Source organism: Letharia lupina (assembly GCF_014066315.1).
Source record: "Letharia lupina isolate WasteWater1 chromosome Unknown contig_4, whole genome shotgun sequence".
Taxonomy (NCBI): Eukaryota; Fungi; Ascomycota; class Lecanoromycetes; order Lecanorales; family Parmeliaceae; genus Letharia; species Letharia lupina.
Genome location: NW_023502973.1, coordinates 1,639,235 through 1,656,108, shown reverse-complemented (window position 1 = coordinate 1,656,108; position 16,874 = coordinate 1,639,235). Strand labels below are relative to the sequence as shown.

General features: G+C 49.6%; 6 protein-coding genes across 6 annotated transcripts; 2 read left to right on the top strand and 4 right to left on the bottom strand.

Annotated features, from left to right (window-relative positions):
* Positions 1-537: 537 nt before the first annotated feature.
* On the bottom strand, positions 538-3,681 carry HO133_008055 (uncharacterized protein; the record flags this gene model as incomplete). Its single annotated transcript, XM_037298923.1, has 1 exon — positions 538-3,681. One exon carries the CDS (start codon positions 3,679-3,681, stop codon positions 538-540), a length of 3,144 nt encoding a protein of 1,047 aa, XP_037156259.1.
* Positions 3,682-5,087: 1,406 nt separating this feature from the next.
* HO133_008054 (uncharacterized protein) lies at positions 5,088-7,219 on the top strand (the record flags this gene model as incomplete). The annotated part of the gene is made up of 3 exons (XM_037298922.1): positions 5,088-6,380; positions 6,547-6,675; positions 6,830-7,219. The coding sequence occupies 3 exons, from the start codon at positions 5,088-5,090 to the stop codon at positions 7,217-7,219; spliced, it is 1,812 nt and encodes a 603-aa protein (XP_037156258.1).
* Positions 7,220-7,719: 500 nt separating this feature from the next.
* On the bottom strand, positions 7,720-10,056 carry HO133_008053 (uncharacterized protein; the record flags this gene model as incomplete). Its single annotated transcript, XM_037298921.1, has 1 exon — positions 7,720-10,056. One exon carries the CDS (start codon positions 10,054-10,056, stop codon positions 7,720-7,722), a length of 2,337 nt encoding a protein of 778 aa, XP_037156257.1.
* Positions 10,057-10,364: 308 nt separating this feature from the next.
* HO133_008052 (uncharacterized protein) lies at positions 10,365-10,735 on the top strand (the record flags this gene model as incomplete). The annotated part of the gene is made up of 2 exons (XM_037298920.1): positions 10,365-10,520; positions 10,655-10,735. The coding sequence occupies 2 exons, from the start codon at positions 10,365-10,367 to the stop codon at positions 10,733-10,735; spliced, it is 237 nt and encodes a 78-aa protein (XP_037156256.1).
* A 341-nt stretch (positions 10,736-11,076) lies between these two features.
* HO133_008051 (uncharacterized protein) lies at positions 11,077-13,677 on the bottom strand (the record flags this gene model as incomplete). Its single annotated transcript, XM_037298919.1, has 3 exons — positions 11,077-11,191; positions 11,252-12,966; positions 13,567-13,677. The coding sequence occupies 3 exons, from the start codon at positions 13,675-13,677 to the stop codon at positions 11,077-11,079; spliced, it is 1,941 nt and encodes a 646-aa protein (XP_037156255.1).
* Positions 13,678-14,632: 955 nt separating this feature from the next.
* HO133_008050 (uncharacterized protein) lies at positions 14,633-16,842 on the bottom strand (the record flags this gene model as incomplete). The annotated part of the gene is made up of 2 exons (XM_037298918.1): positions 14,633-15,215; positions 15,353-16,842. 2 exons carry the CDS (start codon positions 16,840-16,842, stop codon positions 14,633-14,635), a joined length of 2,073 nt encoding a protein of 690 aa, XP_037156254.1.
* Between the last annotated feature and the right edge of the window lie 32 nt (positions 16,843-16,874).

The following is a 16,874-nucleotide window of genomic DNA, read 5'->3' as shown; positions in this document are numbered from 1 at the left end:
TAGATTAGATAACACCACACCAAGCTCAAAATTCTTACGTACCCTGATACTGTACATTACCTAGGTGCCTAGGTAGGTAGCCCCTAGTTCTTTCGTCTTTTTACACTTTACGCACGCTATACGCCTTGATGCATATATGCTAGGTGAAAGTCACGAGTGTAGAGACACTTTGAAAACAGCCTGGTTGAAACATAGAGGCGTAAATACCAGTCATTAACTTTGTGATGTGAATAGCAAGAAGTGGTTAGTAGAGTCCCCATAAGCAAAACATTCATCCTTGACAGCTATTCTACCTAGGCTAGCCGGTTCGCTGAATCACATATGCTGCGTGCCTAGATGACGGCCCCATAACGCCCTTCGTAGGGTATATATGAGCAACCAAGAAACCGTATTCTCCCAACGCGTACCCGTGGGCAGCTCAAGGCAAACGCTCCGTGCAAACACATAAAAGGAGATGTTGATACAAATGCTTCCTCTGCCACAACGTTCCTCAGCACGTTGCTTTCGTCTATGTCTTCAGACCATTATCAGGACCACTCAGTCGATTTCCACAACGTCCCCTTCGGCCTTCCTCTTTCTCAGGTTTGACTCACCGGGCGTGTGCCCATCAGTGCTGAAAATCTCATCCATCCTCGCAATTAAATTCTCAACCCCCTTGAGATCGGCAACTATTCCTCCTTTTGTCATACCTCTCCATCCATCCCCCTTGCCCCTCAAGGCACCTTTCAGACCTTCCTCGAAAGCTTCATTGCCTGTTTCCGCTTTCTTGATGCTTTCTTCCGGCACAATCCACATGAGTTCGTCTCTTCTCTGCCGCAGACGCACGTCGAAGCCACCTTTGGGGTAGGGCGCAGAGTAGCGGAGCTGATACCATTGCTCCGAGCGGGTAAGGACTGCGACGCCGCCATTTGTATGGACAGTCTCAACTGCAGCTAGCGCGCGGACAACAGGGAGTGTCATCCGCATGACGCCAATAACGCTTGCGAGACCCTGGGGCTTTAGCCGAGCTGTGAGATAGTCTACGATGCGGAGGTGTGGATTAGGTTTAGCGAGAGAGACACGCATCGGTCCGTCAGGAGGGAAGTATATGGTTGCCTTCAAAGGACTGGGGATTTTATTGTATACAAATTCAATGTGGGTGAGAGACGCACGTTGGAAGGTAAGTTTATGTGACTGGATGGTGGAGACAAAGTCTAGCAGAAGGCCAATTGCTGACAGGCGGCGGGTAATGTTGGGAATGTTGGTCTCCCCAACTTTCGCAAGAACCTGGAAGGTGAAAGCCCCAGAGGTAGGGTGGAAAATTATCGAAGGAATGGCAAATACTAGGTCCTTAACGTTGGAGACAGGTTTCTGCATGCGGGCGGAAATCATGTGGATTGCGGATTTGTGTGAGCAATCAAGACCTCGGTAATCGAGCTTAACCATCTCATTGGCCCATGGCAAGCTGGAAGCACTAGGGGTGCTTAACAGAGACGGAGCACGCTCGCCAGGAAAACGGAACAAAATGGTCGGTGTCCGAATTCCCGTGCTGCTAGGTGCTGAAAAATGAACTTTGTGTGGAATTTTGGAGGCTGAGAGATGACGGGTATCGCAGTATTGAGAGATCATCCCTACGGCGTTTCGCTCAATGTGGGCAAGCGCAGTATAAGACTGGTCGGTCACAAGCGACTGAGGGTCCGTAGCTGCGACCTTGTACGCTGCTCGAAGTCTGGGTCCAGATACCGAGTTCGACGTCGCCGATTCAATTAATGTTGCTTTGTCTAGGAGCTCTACAATCCACCAGGAATCGCCTTCGAGGCCAGTAGTGAACGCCAAGATCCAATTAGCACTCCAAGCTTGTCTTCTGAAGAACTTGGTTCTTTGGGTATTCTTTGGAAAGAGGCGTTGCATTGTGTCCTGGCCTGGGTTCAACGATCGCACGGGCTCCAATCCCATGCTGCGGGCACTAGCATCGACTTCCTCCTGAGATGCGATTGACCTGAGATGCGCCAATTGAGAAGCCCCTTCTGTAGCAGGGGATGCAAGACGATTTAGCTCATGTTCCGCGCGACTGTTCAAATGAGACGCTGGTAGTACTGCAAATCGGCCTGACACAGGCTCTTGAACAACTTTCACGGCTTTCGAGGTCGTAAGCTGTACAAGCAAAGATGCGTTCAAAGGCTCTGTCATCGATGAGTTGCGTTTGCACCTCATAAAACCTCCCGAATACAACGACGATTCGTTCAACTTGGCCGCCATCTCCTGGAAGATGTAGTTTGTGTGCAGTGCGATGATTTCCTGAACAATGTTTAAGAGTGACAGTTCACCCAATCTTATTTCAACTGTGACATTGTCAACCTCCTTGCCATTGCGGAACCACCGCAAAGCAATGTGAGGTATCCTTTGGCTTCTTGATGAGTAGGATAGTCGAACCTCTTTGCCACGCTTGAGCCCAATCTCGATCCAATTCTTGCCTCCTGGCCTATTCGACCAGTATTGCAAAACAACAGATCGATGCACAGCCTCTACTTGTAAATATTCAGACCAGTGACCCCTCACCATTTCGTGCGCTTGATTCCTCAAGACAAGGAGCTTGTGGGTGAGTACGAGGTTGTGCAGGAAATCAAAAAGGCCTTGCAGACCATCGTGCTTGAGCACGTCGTTGGCCCTGCCTTCAATTTCATTTCGCAGCCTACCGGCCGGCAGCTCCATAGGTTTTGGCGAGAATGCAAAGCGAAAGTCAATGAGATAGAGCTGTGATGAGGCATCTTCCTCGGCTATAGAGAGGTCGACCTCAAATTCGTCCACAACGTGGAAGGTTGCTCGACCAGACGCAATGGAGTAATCTCGAAAGACTGGTGGTATGTTTTCTTGAAGGTTTAAACGGATCGAGAGAAGGGTGTTGATTCTCCGGAGGGCATTGACGAGTTCTTGGGGGGTTAAAGGCTCAGGAGGTAGGTAGCTGAGATCAGGTAGCCACGATGCTTTGCCAAGAGAAAGCACCTCCAAAGCGGTCTTGATATCAGGGTTGGGCTCTCTGAGTGGTATGAGTCTTCGCTTTAGCTCTCCCATCCATGAACAACACTCATCGTATTGGCCTATCTGGTTGCTCAGCCAGAAATTTAGGTCAATAACCCTGCTCACTGCCTCTACTTGTCGGGCCCATCGAGATAGTATTAAAATCTTGACGAATTGCGCCCTCCGATCGCTGGCGAAATGTAGCACGCGCAGCTTCTTCTGCACATTAGCCTGCGAAGTGTCTCCGTTACCATTTAATTGTTGGTGGATATGGTTATGGGGCTCGCTTTGACTAGGCTGAGGAACTGGCATGTCCGACATATCATTGATGACGTCGGTAAGGTCGTTAAAGGTTTCTTGAACAAGCCTTGATATCAGGGAGGAGAAGGGTACGTAACCAAACGTTACATGCTCAATCTCCGGAGGAAGTTGGCCCACAAGCTTCTCGACCGCAGCGGATGTCTTGCGCTGAATGGAGCTAGGACTTGAGGGGATACCATTTGCATAGGTCCCATTCATGAGCCCATGATCTCCATTTGTTTGCGCATAGCCATTGCGGTAGTCTCCCATCTTGACATCGTGGGTATCTCCTTCGACCATGGCATCAGACTGGACATCAGTCGCCATCTTCATGCCCATAGGACCCTTGCTAATAACTTCGGCTCTTGGTAGAATGCCTGGCATGCTGTGCGATTTATTGTCGGCGACCTCGTCCCGCTGTTTCGTTTCCTCCAACGCCACCCCACCCACCGACTCCTCCTTCCCCTCCAACGAATCCCCCCTCGCACGCTGTATCGACTCTATCTTGCCCTGCCAATCAACATACGAATTCGGTACGTGAGAAGTATGGGCTTGGGAGGGGCCAGAGGGAATAAGCAAATGCTATCGATGGAGTGTAAAGTACATGTCATGTGTCGATGTGATGGCCTCGGCAGGAACGAGGGGGAAAGAGATGGGGTGAGCGCAGAGCAAATGGGTGTTGTTGAGGGGTGGGGTTCGGTCTCAATCAGAGCGATGAGTTGTCGGTTGCCTGGTTTCGCAGATTAAGGCGAAAGAGCAAGAGGGGCTCCGCGAGCAGGTTGGTATAGTAGACAAGACATGTAAAGTAGGGTATCAAAAGAAGGTAAGGTAGAGAGAGAAAGAGAGATGAGGTTTTGTTGGTTGAGCTTGTTTCAGGCAAGTTGATTATTGTTTCTCAGGAATTTGCTAATGCTAACATCACCTAGCGCCCTTTTCATGCGCCGGCCAATCAAACAATGCAGTAGGTATTATTGTCATCATTTTTATCATTATCATTGACAAAGAAACTATGGCATTCTTCGATTAACCAATACAACGAGTTGTTTGCATCAAAACATAAACGTTAATCTTTGGCCACTTCCTACGAGTCCTGCTTTTCGCTTCTACGAGTAAGATGTTACAATCGCTACCTTCTTCCAGTGCGTGGGATGTCCTCATGATATCCTGCGCGCGTCTTCCAAAGTCCAGAACTAGGGATGTATCCGTATGTGCTTATGTCCTTTGTGGTCTAGTCGATAGACTGAGTAGAGACTACCTTAGAGTCCTAGATGATACAGCGTGAAGCGGGTACCAATCTACCAGTCTAGCATTCTAAGCATCTGTTATCGAGCTCTTGGGGCTTTGTCCTGAATTATAACTTTACCTCCGCACTGTAATCTGTCTTGAATTGAAAACTCCGTAACAGCGTATACAACACACCATCCTGTTCCATATTCTTTCTTGCAGCTTCAGCCGATGCATATTGTTCCTTTGATTACTTATGGGGAGGGTTGAAATGGGAGACGCAAGAGGTTGGGGAGAAGAGGCGACCATTTTAGCGTTTGCGGGGGAGACCCGGAGCAATAAGCAATGAGACAGCTTCGCGTCGCAAGTCCTCGTCCATCAGCTTCGTTCCAATGAGCTCCTCTGCCTTTGACCATACTTTCATACTCATCCTCAGGTTCCTCACAATGGCCTTGAACCGCCCACATTCTCTTCTTTTCACCCTAAAGCTTCCTTCCGGAGCCCCACCGCCTCTGCTTTAGCCGACGACGAGGAAGTCTATAAGCTCCCTCTCTTCTCCCTATAATATGGAGCCCGACAATTCCTCTCATCCCCCCTCATATGCTGGAGAAGATACCCGGTTGACGAGCACCAAAGAGCTCTCAGGTTGGTATTCTTATGGCTGGGCGGCCGAGGTATTCGTTGTATGCGGTGTTGGGTCTTTCATCCCCATTACCTTGGAACAACTCGCGCGTGAGCGCGGCGTCCTCCTGTCCGACAGGACAATATCCTGCAGCGCCGGCTTCAAGACTCCCATGCCAATAGAATTCCCAAATACAACCATGCCATACGAGGCGGCGGCTACAACTTTATCCTCTCGAGCAGATAAAGGACAGTGTATAATCAATTTCTTCGGGACTGACATCAACACGGCGAGCTTTGCCATGTACACCTTCTCAATCAGTGTGCTCGTACAAGCTCTTCTCATCATCTCAATGAGTGGAGCTGCAGACCACGGTCGTTACCGAAAGAGCCTCCTGCTCTCATTTGCATTTACAGGAGCTGTGGCGACCATGCTTTTCCTTGCTGTAATCCCGAAGGTCTACGCACTTGGGTCATTGTTGGCCATCATCTCAAACACTTGCTTCGGCGCGTCTTTTGTCTTATTGAATTCATTCCTCCCCGTCCTTGTACGTCGGCACCCATCCATTCAGGCGCCTGAGATCGATGGAAACAGCTATTCGGAAGGGTCAAGCTCCGAGCAGACAACCGACTACGAGGATCAAGGTCACGATAGTGCTACAGAATCACTTATACAGTCCTCTTCCGTCGCTCGTCGAATGGTACCTATTGAAACTTCATCTACGCCCATTTCACCTGCACTTCGGCTATCAACCAAGATATCGTCATATGGGATAGGGATTGGATATATTGCGGCGGTGATCGTCCAGACCCTAGGTATAACAATTGTTGTAGTTGCGGACTCTATGACCACGTCCACGACTTTGACTCTTCGAATCGTCCTCTTTCTCGTCGGTCTATGGTGGTTTATCTTCACAATTCCAGCAGCACTCTGGCTGCGGCCGCGGCCGGGTCCTCCACTACCATTTATAAGCAATGGTAAACAAAGGAGCTGGGCGGGTTATATTGCTTATGCATGGTGCTCCCTTGGGAAGACCATTCTGCGAGCTCGCCGCTTGAAGGATGTCACGCTTTTTCTAGGCGCTTGGCTACTTCTGAGCGATGGCATCGCAACAGTCAGCGGTACTGCCGTGTTGTTCGCGAAGACGGAATTGCAAATGACACCCGCCGCTCTAGCATTGATCGGTCTGGTCGGGACCGTCGCAGGGATTTTGGGAGCATTTTCCTGGAACAAAGTTGTACGTATTTTGGGACTGATTTCTTCTCGATGAGTAGCGCCACTGGAAACGTGATGCATGTTTCTGAGGCTTTCCGAGAGCTAAGGGCCCTTTTTACTTCCCATCCTCATCTCAAAAGTTGAATCGTCTTGAAGAATTGAAACTGACTCTGAAATCCCAATCACAGTCCCAATTGTTGGGCATCCCTCCGTCAAAAACGATTATCGCTTGTATATGTCTTTTCGAAATAATTCCAATATATGGGCTTCTAGGATATATACCTGCCATAAGACGCTTTGGGGTGTTCGGTCTCCAGGTATGCACATTTTGGCAAGGGCTTATTCCTCTTGTTGTGATTGGAGATTTCGTGTCTTGAAAAGGGTTTCTTACTGCGTTGTGCTCTCTTCATCTGGTTCCTCACTCGACCTTTTGTTATGAGAAGAGTATGCTGACTTCCGAATCCTCGTTAGCAACCGTGGGAGATGTATCCTCTCGGTGCCATCTATGGCATCGTTCTTGGAGGGCTTTCTTCGTACTGTCGTAGTCTCTTTGGAGAGCTCATACCTCCAGGATCTGAAGCTGCATTCTACGCTTTATATGCCATCACGGACAAAGGCTCAAGCGTTTTCGGCCCAGCCATTGTTGGTGCGATTACAGATCGATATGGGGAGATACGTCCTGCGTTCGTGTTTCTGGCTGTACTCGTATTCATACCGCTGCCTCTGATGTTGCTGGTCGATGTTGATCGAGGGAAAAGAGATGGTGCTGAAATGGCAAAGGAGCTGGAAGGAAAGGATGATATTACTCAATCCAGGAGCGAAGATGTTATCCGGCTGGTTGATGAAGAGGAGGACGAATGACCAATCCCGAATTGAGCGATGGTGTTGCATGGGTATGGGAGCTGTATTGTGGCTTTATGCCCAGCCCCGTAACACTGTTAGACTTTGATATCCTTGTCAAATTGAAACGTGAATATATCGAATGGCTTGCGCGTCACGAAGCTTTGGCGAATACTCAAAATGCGACATAGGTGTAAAATGGCATTTCAAAGGATTGTTTCCAACAAAAAAGTCGCACTAGGGGCTCGAAGTCGAGATCGATAATCATGGCCACAGGGACCAAGTTACTACCCATGAGACATGCATAAGAGAAAGACGTGCAATTCAACTCAGGATCATTCGCACTGGGGTTTCGGCCATCTATGTTGAACCATTTCAGTGGAGGATGCGATCGTCCTACGCGATAGAACGGCTAACGAGCCCTTGCTGTGGTTTTACTGATACAACGGGCTTCCATGCTTTCCCTCAGTACTGACACGAACGCCATTCGTTCCTGCTCATCAATGTCCCCATTCCAACGCCTAATCGTGCACACCCCATTTCCCTACCTCCTCCATTGCTGCCTCTCCACCGTCTTTTAACCTTTCCTCTCCCAGCACTCCACTGACACAGGCCCAACCACTTCTTCCGCCTCCCCATTTCAGCACCTCCTCTTTATATCTCTCTCCTGCCTCTCTGTCCACAGCCCTACCATCCTTTCCTCCGCTAAAGACTTCCTTCCATACCTTTCCTGCAATAGCTCGATCAAAAAGGTAACTATAGTAGGTACCCCCATACTCTACCAAATGTCCAAAAAAGCCCTGCGCGTTCGTGCCCCGAGGCTCCCGCACGCTACTGTATTTATCGTAAACGTCGAAGAAAGCTTTCGTGCTATCAAAGCCTCCGTTCATGTCGACCGGAAGCGAAGAGTGGTAAGCTTGATCTAGCAAACTAAACAGGATCTGGGTCTCCGTTTGGAGACCCTGTCCTCGTCCATGCATCAGCAATGAATTTTTGACCATCTCATACGGCAAAGATGCGCCGGTCTCCCAGTGACGTGCGAAAAGCGCAAGTACCGAAGGATCCGAGGCGAAATACTCCATCAGGACCGAAGGGAGCTCCGCGAAGTCGGTGGGGCAGCGAGTGCCGGCGACAACCTGCAGAGATGTACGGCCAAGAATTGAATGGATGGCGTGGCCCATTTCATGGAAAAGCGTTTTGACGTCCTGAAAGCCAAGCAGCGCGGGAACTGACGAGTGTGGCGGGTGAGGAAAATCACAGATCAAAGCTAGTACCGGAAGTTGATAGTACTGGTGGTTATTGATGAAGGACGAAACTGCCATGCCATCATTGGCATCCTGTGGAGAGTCTGGCCCTTCACCAGTCTCTGAAGGGGAGATAAGACGCGAGCAACGAAGGGTGAAATGTGTGGGATTTGGATTCTTGCCAGCACGCGCGAAAAGGTCGCAATAAAGTACTGCGACGTGGCCGTCAGTCTCGTGTAGAACGTCCAGACGACGCACATCAGAGTGCCACGTTTCTCCGGGACTGGTACTACGAGGGACAAAACGGATGCCGTAAAGCCGGTTAAAGAGGCGCGAAAGCCCTTGCATCACTGTGCCCAGAGAGAAGTAGGCCGGCATGAAATCGGGGTTTCGAGACTTCGGTTTCAGATCAACGTTGAGACGATTTCGATAGTAGATCAAGTCCCACTGCTCAATTCCCGTAGAAATGCCATCTGCTGCTTTCATCTGCTTCATTCGTACCAGTTCTTGCATTACGCGCGGAGCGTTATCCGCGGAGAGCGCTGTGAGAAAAGAAACAACGGCCTCGGGTGACTTAGCCAGCTTATCAGACAAGTTCATGTGAGCATAGCTCTCATGACCAGAAAGATTTGCAATCTCAACGCGGGTCACCATCAGCCTTTCGAGCAGCTTAGTCTGCTTCCTCGAGGACTGTCTTCCTGCGATGTAGATCTCTCTTCGTGTCGCTTCGTCCTCCACGGTTCCCAAAGCCGTATATGGCACATCCCCAACAGTGGGCAATCGTATCCTCTTACGCCCCTCAGAGTATCGCGCGAGGATCAACGGATCCATACCTTTCAGCTGTCTAATATCAAAGTCGAGGTAAGACGTTGTCGGAGTCATACTGTCCAGAAACTCGTTTCCCAATGCCTTCATCTGGTTCGACAGCTCTACGAATCTTCGCCTCTTTTCGGCGGGCAATTCAATGGCAGAGTTCGAAAAGTCTCGAAGCAGGATCTGGGCCACCATTTTCTCTTCCTCATTCCACGATCCCGAGGCTCCATGTGTCGAGATAGCCTTCCTGAGTTGGGCGTTTAATCCGGGAGTGGTATTAAGAACGTTCATATAATCGAAGAGAAACGCATAAGCCTGGATGGCGGCTTCTTGATACTGAGCATCTGGATGTGTGCAGCGTACAAAATCTGCAATATCGAGGACTCGACACAAGGAATCGCTGAGAAGGTCAAGTTGTCTTGGTATGGCTGCGTATGCCTCAGTTGAGGCTGCTGACAAGACATCATCCACAATTTTCTGACACTTCTTTTGCGTTACCTGGGCGTATTTGAGGAAGCCCGAGGGCTCTATAAGATATTGGTTCTGGAACAAGCCACGTGAAGGTCTTGCTAAGTCGGAAATATGGTGCTGAGAAAACTGCAGCCAGTCATTGTGAGAGTCGAATATCTGGCGCAACGTGGTATCCTCAAGGCTTCTTTCGTGACTGGTGGTAGACGAAAATCGACTTTGCTTGGGGCCAGCAGTCGCGGTTGCTGCCGCGGCAAGTAGGCCGCGAGGTGTGTAGAAGTGAAGAGCATTCCGAAGGGATGGCGTTGATAGGCGACATGGTAAATTGATCATGTCCTTGCTTCTATACAACGTGAATGCCGGACCTCTTCATGCATCCTCATATCCTCATCTGAAGTAACAAAACCTCGAACCTGTATTACTTTAACGTTTATTCCGATTATTACCGCTAAAGAGAACGCTAAAGTAACTAAGGCTAGTGAGCGGCGCTGTGACGGAATGAATGGTGGGGAAATTCGAGTATGTAGGCACGTAGGTACTCCGTGCAGGAAAGAAGAACTTCGTCCTACATCTTGACACCCACAAGCATAAGACAATCACATCCACCGTTCCATTTCTTGCCTCGTGTCCAGTCTTACACCATGGCCTCTGACTCAAAAGACTCCGCTTTTGGCATCCTCGGCTCCTCGAAGCTCAACACCGCCGACGGCAAGAATCCCACCTCCTCCGCCACCACTTCTATGTCAACTCAGGCAGGCACAGCTAGCGGTCAAAAGAACACCGAAGAGTACAGACAGGTTCGTACATCCCGGAGTAAACGTTATTTGTTTGGGGTTAAGGGGAGCAAAAGTGTCCTCCTACTCTTGAGAATTTGTTTCATTACCCAGGTTCTTGGCTTGAAGGAGCAATGCTGACTCCGAATTCTGCGTAGGAGTGCAGCAAGGCTCATGATGCTCTAGAGGATCGTCTACGCGATGAGGAGAGGGAGAGGAAGTGGAGCGGGAGGTGGTGAGGTACAAGTGAAAGTGATAGAGCTCCGCCAGTGTCTGAGGAAGCAGTAGGAGTCGTGACATGTGGGATGGAGAGCTGGGGCAATTGGCTCATGTTCAATATTCCAAGGAAGCAAAGGATATCTTATGTGATGGCTAAGGACAGGTTGAGCGAGAATTCCTTCACTATGACGAAAATGAATTACAAGGGGCATGATTCCCTATTCCTATCATATTCTTATCGACGTTTGCAAGCTTATCCAGTTGTTTGGAGCGTCTGTCTAGACCCAGAAAAGTGTCCACGTAATATCAGCTTGACGGCCTGCAGCCCGCTTGCGGACGTGTAAGCACAAGACACCCTCCATCACGCCCCGCCTTTGGTATAGACCTCATAAGGCGCACCTACTCCCAGAGCGCGTCTCGCATCCAAGCCCAGGAGGGAGAGGCCATGCAGATAACTTGCGTTTGTCCACCCAAAACTACTCCCTCAGATCAGCGGTTGTGTATCTAAACATCTCGGAAGCATTCACGCGACTCACCCTTCCTCTGGAGCGTACTTGAAGCTCAGTCCTTGGTTGCCATACTCTGCCCCTACGCGGTGGGGGCTCTTGAGCTGCGTGACGTCGTATTTCTCGACCACAGTACCATTGTAATCCACGAAAACCTTGGTGATCATGTGAAGCCAGCGGTACGCTAGTCTCTCGGCCTCCTCGTGATAACCATATTTCCTCAAGCCATCCCAAGCCAGAATTTGATGAGGAGCCCAGCCATTAGGATAGTCCCATTGCTTCTGAGGATTCGCTGTATTGACCGGGCCACGAGAATTCTCTGTATTCGAAGAGAGACCACCCACACATTCGAATTTGGGAAGGCCTTTTTCAACGAGTAAAGCCGCTTGATGCGGACTAGCTACCCCGCACCAAAGAGCCCAGAGGCTCGTCACCGTCTCATACTCAGTTTGCTTCTGAGTCACCGAGTTGTAGTCAAAATAGAGACCCTTCTCTTCATTCCACAAATACCTATCAATTAATCCTTTTCTCTTTCTGGCAGAAATGTCCCAAACGGCGGATGACTCGAAACGATCCACCACCTGACCGGGAGCACAAAAATCAGCAGGTACTTGAAGAGTGTCCTCGAAGATGGTCCGAATCGCCTCCGCGATGTCCATTTCGTATCGATAGAGCAGACAATTCAAATCTATCGTTGCTAAGTCTGCGCAGACTCCCACGAATCGATTCGACGTATCATGGCCACTTTCCCTGAGTGCTCTGTCATGGAGGAAGAACGTGTCAAGCTCAGGCTCTTGGATTTTACCATTGGTGTATGCCTGTCCAATCTCAGTCATCGTCATGTTGTGCTTCGCGGCGTAAGGTTCCAAAATGTGGTCAAACCCCGTTGATTCAACTTCTGGAGGGATACCAATCCCAACGGGCCTGTATCTGGTGAGTCCAGTGCCTTCGTCGTATCTGGGAGCCGTCATCCAGTAATTGTAATACTCTTTCATTGCGGCGAGGATTGCCAGCTTGAGAAGGTCCTTGGATCCAGGCTCATGTTTGGTCGCATTGTAAGTTTTCAAAGCTAGATCTGTGAGGAAAGGGGGCTGTGCTCTGCCAAGGTAGTACGACCGGTTCGCATTGAGTATTTTGCCATAGTGTTTGATCTCGAAGATAAAATGTCGTAGGATCGACTTGACAACATGTGGATGCGTATCTATCATTGACGTAGCACAGAAACAGCTATCCCAGTTGTAGAGTTCGTTGAATCGTCCTCCAGGTACAACGAATGGGAGTCCTATGAGTTCTTTGCGTCCATTCGAGTCATTTCCCTCCATCTCAAGCGCCAGAATGCCAGGCTTATCGTTCAAGCTCCTGATGAACTCAGCCGTGATGTCGCTTTCTGGAAGCCATTGTACGTCCAAATTTATGTCTGGCATTTCCCGCGCAAGCTTCGAGTAGTATGCGTGCTGTAGTGGTACGCCATGCGGTACATAGATTCTTGGGTGAGAGTCCGCAGCCTCGAGGGTTTTGGGATCTCTCGCTGCAACGGCGATGCCAGAGCTATCGATGTTCCTCTTCAGGTTGTCCCACCAGCTGGTTCTGATCAATCGCTGGAGACGATCGACTGGATCCTCAGTGATTTTTTCCAAGTCGACTTCCAGAAACTCCTCCCCCTTCTTCTGCGCCAGGAATAGCTCTTGCAGGAGGTTTGCTAGATGATACGTACCTTTGATCTCAATCTCTTGAGTTGCATCATGCTTCAGAGGTTTCAAGAAGAAAGACTTCGTTTGATGACCAAAATTAGCATCCTTTCGATCTACACCTAGAGAACATGACACACCTTTGGTCCGCAGTCATCGACCGTTATCAGCCCATCCCCATCTGTATCCTCTCTCCATAACAATTTTTCTCTTGTAGTATTCACGGCTACTACTAGCTTTCCTTTCGTGCTAGTGACTTCATCTGTAAGTACCTCATAGTATCAGTCGACCCGCCCGGATTGGTATCAATGAAAGTAGGGCGATACCGTTGATACCATGTTTGCTTTGTTGCTGCGTAGATGGTAAATCCCTTTCAAGGTGCACAGCACTTTTTGACTAGAGTTGACACCACCATACGGTCAGTCAATGGGTGACTGCTCGTGTTTTTATGAAGGAAGCCGAAAGAATGTGGTATAAAGCGAGAAAGTAGCCCGAGAACAAGCAGAGAAAACACGCCTAGAATTAATTTGACTTGAAGACTCGATGGGCCCCCAGAAGGTTGGTTTCAGGAGCAGGCCGGTACGCATACCAACAAAAGAATGGAATGGATCAAATAGCTGCATAGAGTAGAAAATTTGACACGAAATACCGCCATACATTGCTCGAATCCTTCTGCGTTGTGCTTCCAGGGTTCCTCTCCAACTCAGCCGTTAGGTGTATATCCAGAGTCCTGCCAGCGTTCTCTGCATTCAGATCTGCCGATGACATCGTAATAGCTGCAAATTGTTGCGTCTTCCAATCTGACAAGAACCAGCCAGCAAGTGTGTAAAGGGGCAGATACTGTGGTACAGAATGAAGAAAAGCTTATGCTATGGTTTCGAGCACAGACAACTCAAGTCAATCAAAGTCACTTGTGATCAGGCTGGATGTCAGAAAGAAGTAGAGAAGCTATCGGCTGTGTTTGGATAAATTAGGTATTCCAAGCACGACGAAAATCGAACCTATCCCAATTGTTGATGACAGATGCTTTTTACAGTCTTATCTTCTCAAGAGGTTTGGAAATTTCAAAGGCAAGACAGCGGAAGGTTGTGTTGGAAAAAGTTGGTGCTTGACCCTTCAAGGCGGGCAGTTTGAGAATTGGTCTCCCCGTGTCACAGATATGGGCAACGTATACCAATCGGAGGAAAGACTCGAAAATACTCGTACTCACAGTGCCCAGAGAAATACTGGAGCTGCTAGTGGTCAGCTCAGTCCGAGAACGCAGGGGACCGATTGACATTAAGGGAATAGGTATGGCCCACGGACGAATTTCTACTACTTACTAATACTATGACTCTCTCCTGTGTTAGAAGAATATCGATGTTTATGCGAGATGGCTTGTTCAAGAATACCATAATTGTGGTTGCTTGGAAGAAATGACTTTGAATTGATGAGAGGGTTGGGACCCTTTCTCTTGACCCTCCTGTTGTCATCTTCATTGCTTCCTTCGGTCTGTATAAACGCGGAGGATTCGCGAAAGTGCACTTCTCGTTCATGGAAAATGCATAATACATTAACATAATTATGTGATCAGATATGCGTCAATGGCAACACCGACCATGTCCTGCTCCAAACGGCAAAGAAAGCGCTGCCGTATCATAGGATTTAACGACTCCCAGATTCCATCGCTCTGTACTCACGACGCCCCCTTGTGCTTTGCCAACCTTGAATAGAACTGCTGGTATTAGTAGACAGGCCGACCCTCGTCCCACTTCCTCTTCTCAACCATCTCCCGTCCTTCCACCTCCATGGGACTCGACCTATCATCAGGCGTCCCCTTGACTACAGGCCCCAAAATCACCCTTTTTTTTGCTCCACCACTCCATGCACCATCTTCAAGTAGGCCAACACTGCCAATCCATTCCCACACTCTTGACACGTCCCCGCCCCGGCCTTCTCGGACGCTGGCTCTTACGTTCGCATTTCTCTCGACTACTGCTCGCACTCGTTTCCACATACCTTCGCGCCTTTGATCGCTGAATTCATCTCGGAGAACATCATCACGCAGCTGTCCTACACTGATCCAGCTTTCGGCTGCATCTCCCCTGGCATGCAAAGCCGCTTGCGTGGCGAGACGGTCGAGAGTAGTGGCAACTAATGAGGGAACACGAGCTGTATCGTTACGGGACGTGAGAATAAGCGAGCGGATGTAGAGAAGAGCGATGCCGAACAGGATTATGATGGAAAGAGAGAGTCGATATCTTGCCAGCGTGAGTCGCGCGGATCTTTTGATGGCGCAGGAGAGGGGAAGGCGGGTGAGGGAGGTGCTGCTGAGGTGGAGATGTGTTCTGCGGGTGGGATGAGGTATCTGGTTAGTTTTTTGGTCAGATGTTGGTGGATTCGTTTTCATAAGCACGAATGTGACGCAAGAAGAATCGGCAAATGCAGAGGAAAGTGAACTTACCCATCAGAGGAGAAAACGACCTCTTCTCGGCCAATGATCTCCCCTATGGCACCCTTCCACAGAGATTCGAACTCTGCAGCGTCCATATTTCGTCTTCTCTTCTTGCCCACTTCTCTTTTCAAATCTTCTTCATCGATCTCCACAGGTACATCTTTGCCTCTGCTATTCTTCAAATTCCCACATTCAGCCTGCGCTTTTCGCTCCCTCAATTCTTCCACGGCTCTGTCCGCCACAGCTTTTACTCGTCGGACTTTCTCGCCGTCTGGCTCACAAGATGGCGGCAGTGGCACTAGGCCTTTTAAAGACAGTGGGTGTGGCTGTAGAACGAAGTCGTGCTCACATCTGGTCTCCATCCCTTGAGAGCAGATTGCGTGCTGAGGGCAAGGCTCACATGTCGGCTGCAGCACCTCTGCCCATTCAGGTAGTTGGACAGTCGATAGAGCATTGGATTGCCTGCCAATACCGCAGTAGCCAACAGCTAGCTTTTCCTGACGCCACCATGTAGCATACCCTCCGAGTAAAGCCACGAGGACTACCCATGGCGCGGACTTAGGGATTGTGCGAGGTTTCCGTGGGCGTTTCTTCTTCCGAGGTGGGAGGATGTCCAATTCTCCGTTTGCCGCACGTCCTCTGACCAACTCCAGCTGTTCTTCGGCTGTGAACTCCTCACCAGCCTCGATCCCATCCGTTGGCTCGTCTTCGCTAGCGGACTGCTTCAGCCTAGAAACGGGAACTACGAAAGTCTTGGAAGTTGGGGCAATTATTCCATCCTGCTGCTTTGAAGTAGATAGAACCCCTTCGATCCTCCGCCTGCTTGAAAAACTCTTTCTCTTATCACTGCTTCTACCACCGCTCTTCCGTCTGTTTTCCCCTTGAGTTAAAGGGGAGCTACCGCTCTGGAAAGGGTTCTCATCGCTGAAAACACCACCCCTCATCGGCGGTCGCATTGGTGTATCTTCTGGATCTTGGACCTTCACCACGGGTGTAGCCTCGCTCTTACGGCTTTTCCGTACAGATGTATGGATTGGTTCTAAGTCAGGTTCAGTGTCCGATTGCCGGGCGTGCTTATTGGAGCTTCTTCGACCGTTTGATGCTTTTGTAGTGACGGATGATTCTGATATGGTGGGCTCCACCGATTGGCGTGTGCTCTTGCGTGGTTTCCTTTGTCGTGGAATATCAGGCACTGGCGGAGGCAGCATCGAGCCGGCGTCGTCGTCATCGTCAGCGTCACCATTTACTGTCCCTTCTTGACTCCTCGGCATGTCTGTAATGCCCCTACTTGTGCGCCTGACTCTGTCTCGATCCGCTAATATCTTACGCGCCTTGGGCTTAAGCTCTTGATTGAAGATGTCGACGAGCTGCGGCTTCTTGGCTGAAGCTGGGTAGGGAATGTCGTGTGACATTAAAATATTTCGTAATCGTGGCATGGTAACAGACACAGGGTCGAAGGAGGGTGATAGATATGCGAGGTCATCCTCTGCTGAAGCCATGGTTTCGACCTAGGGCAAAGCCTTGCCTTTCA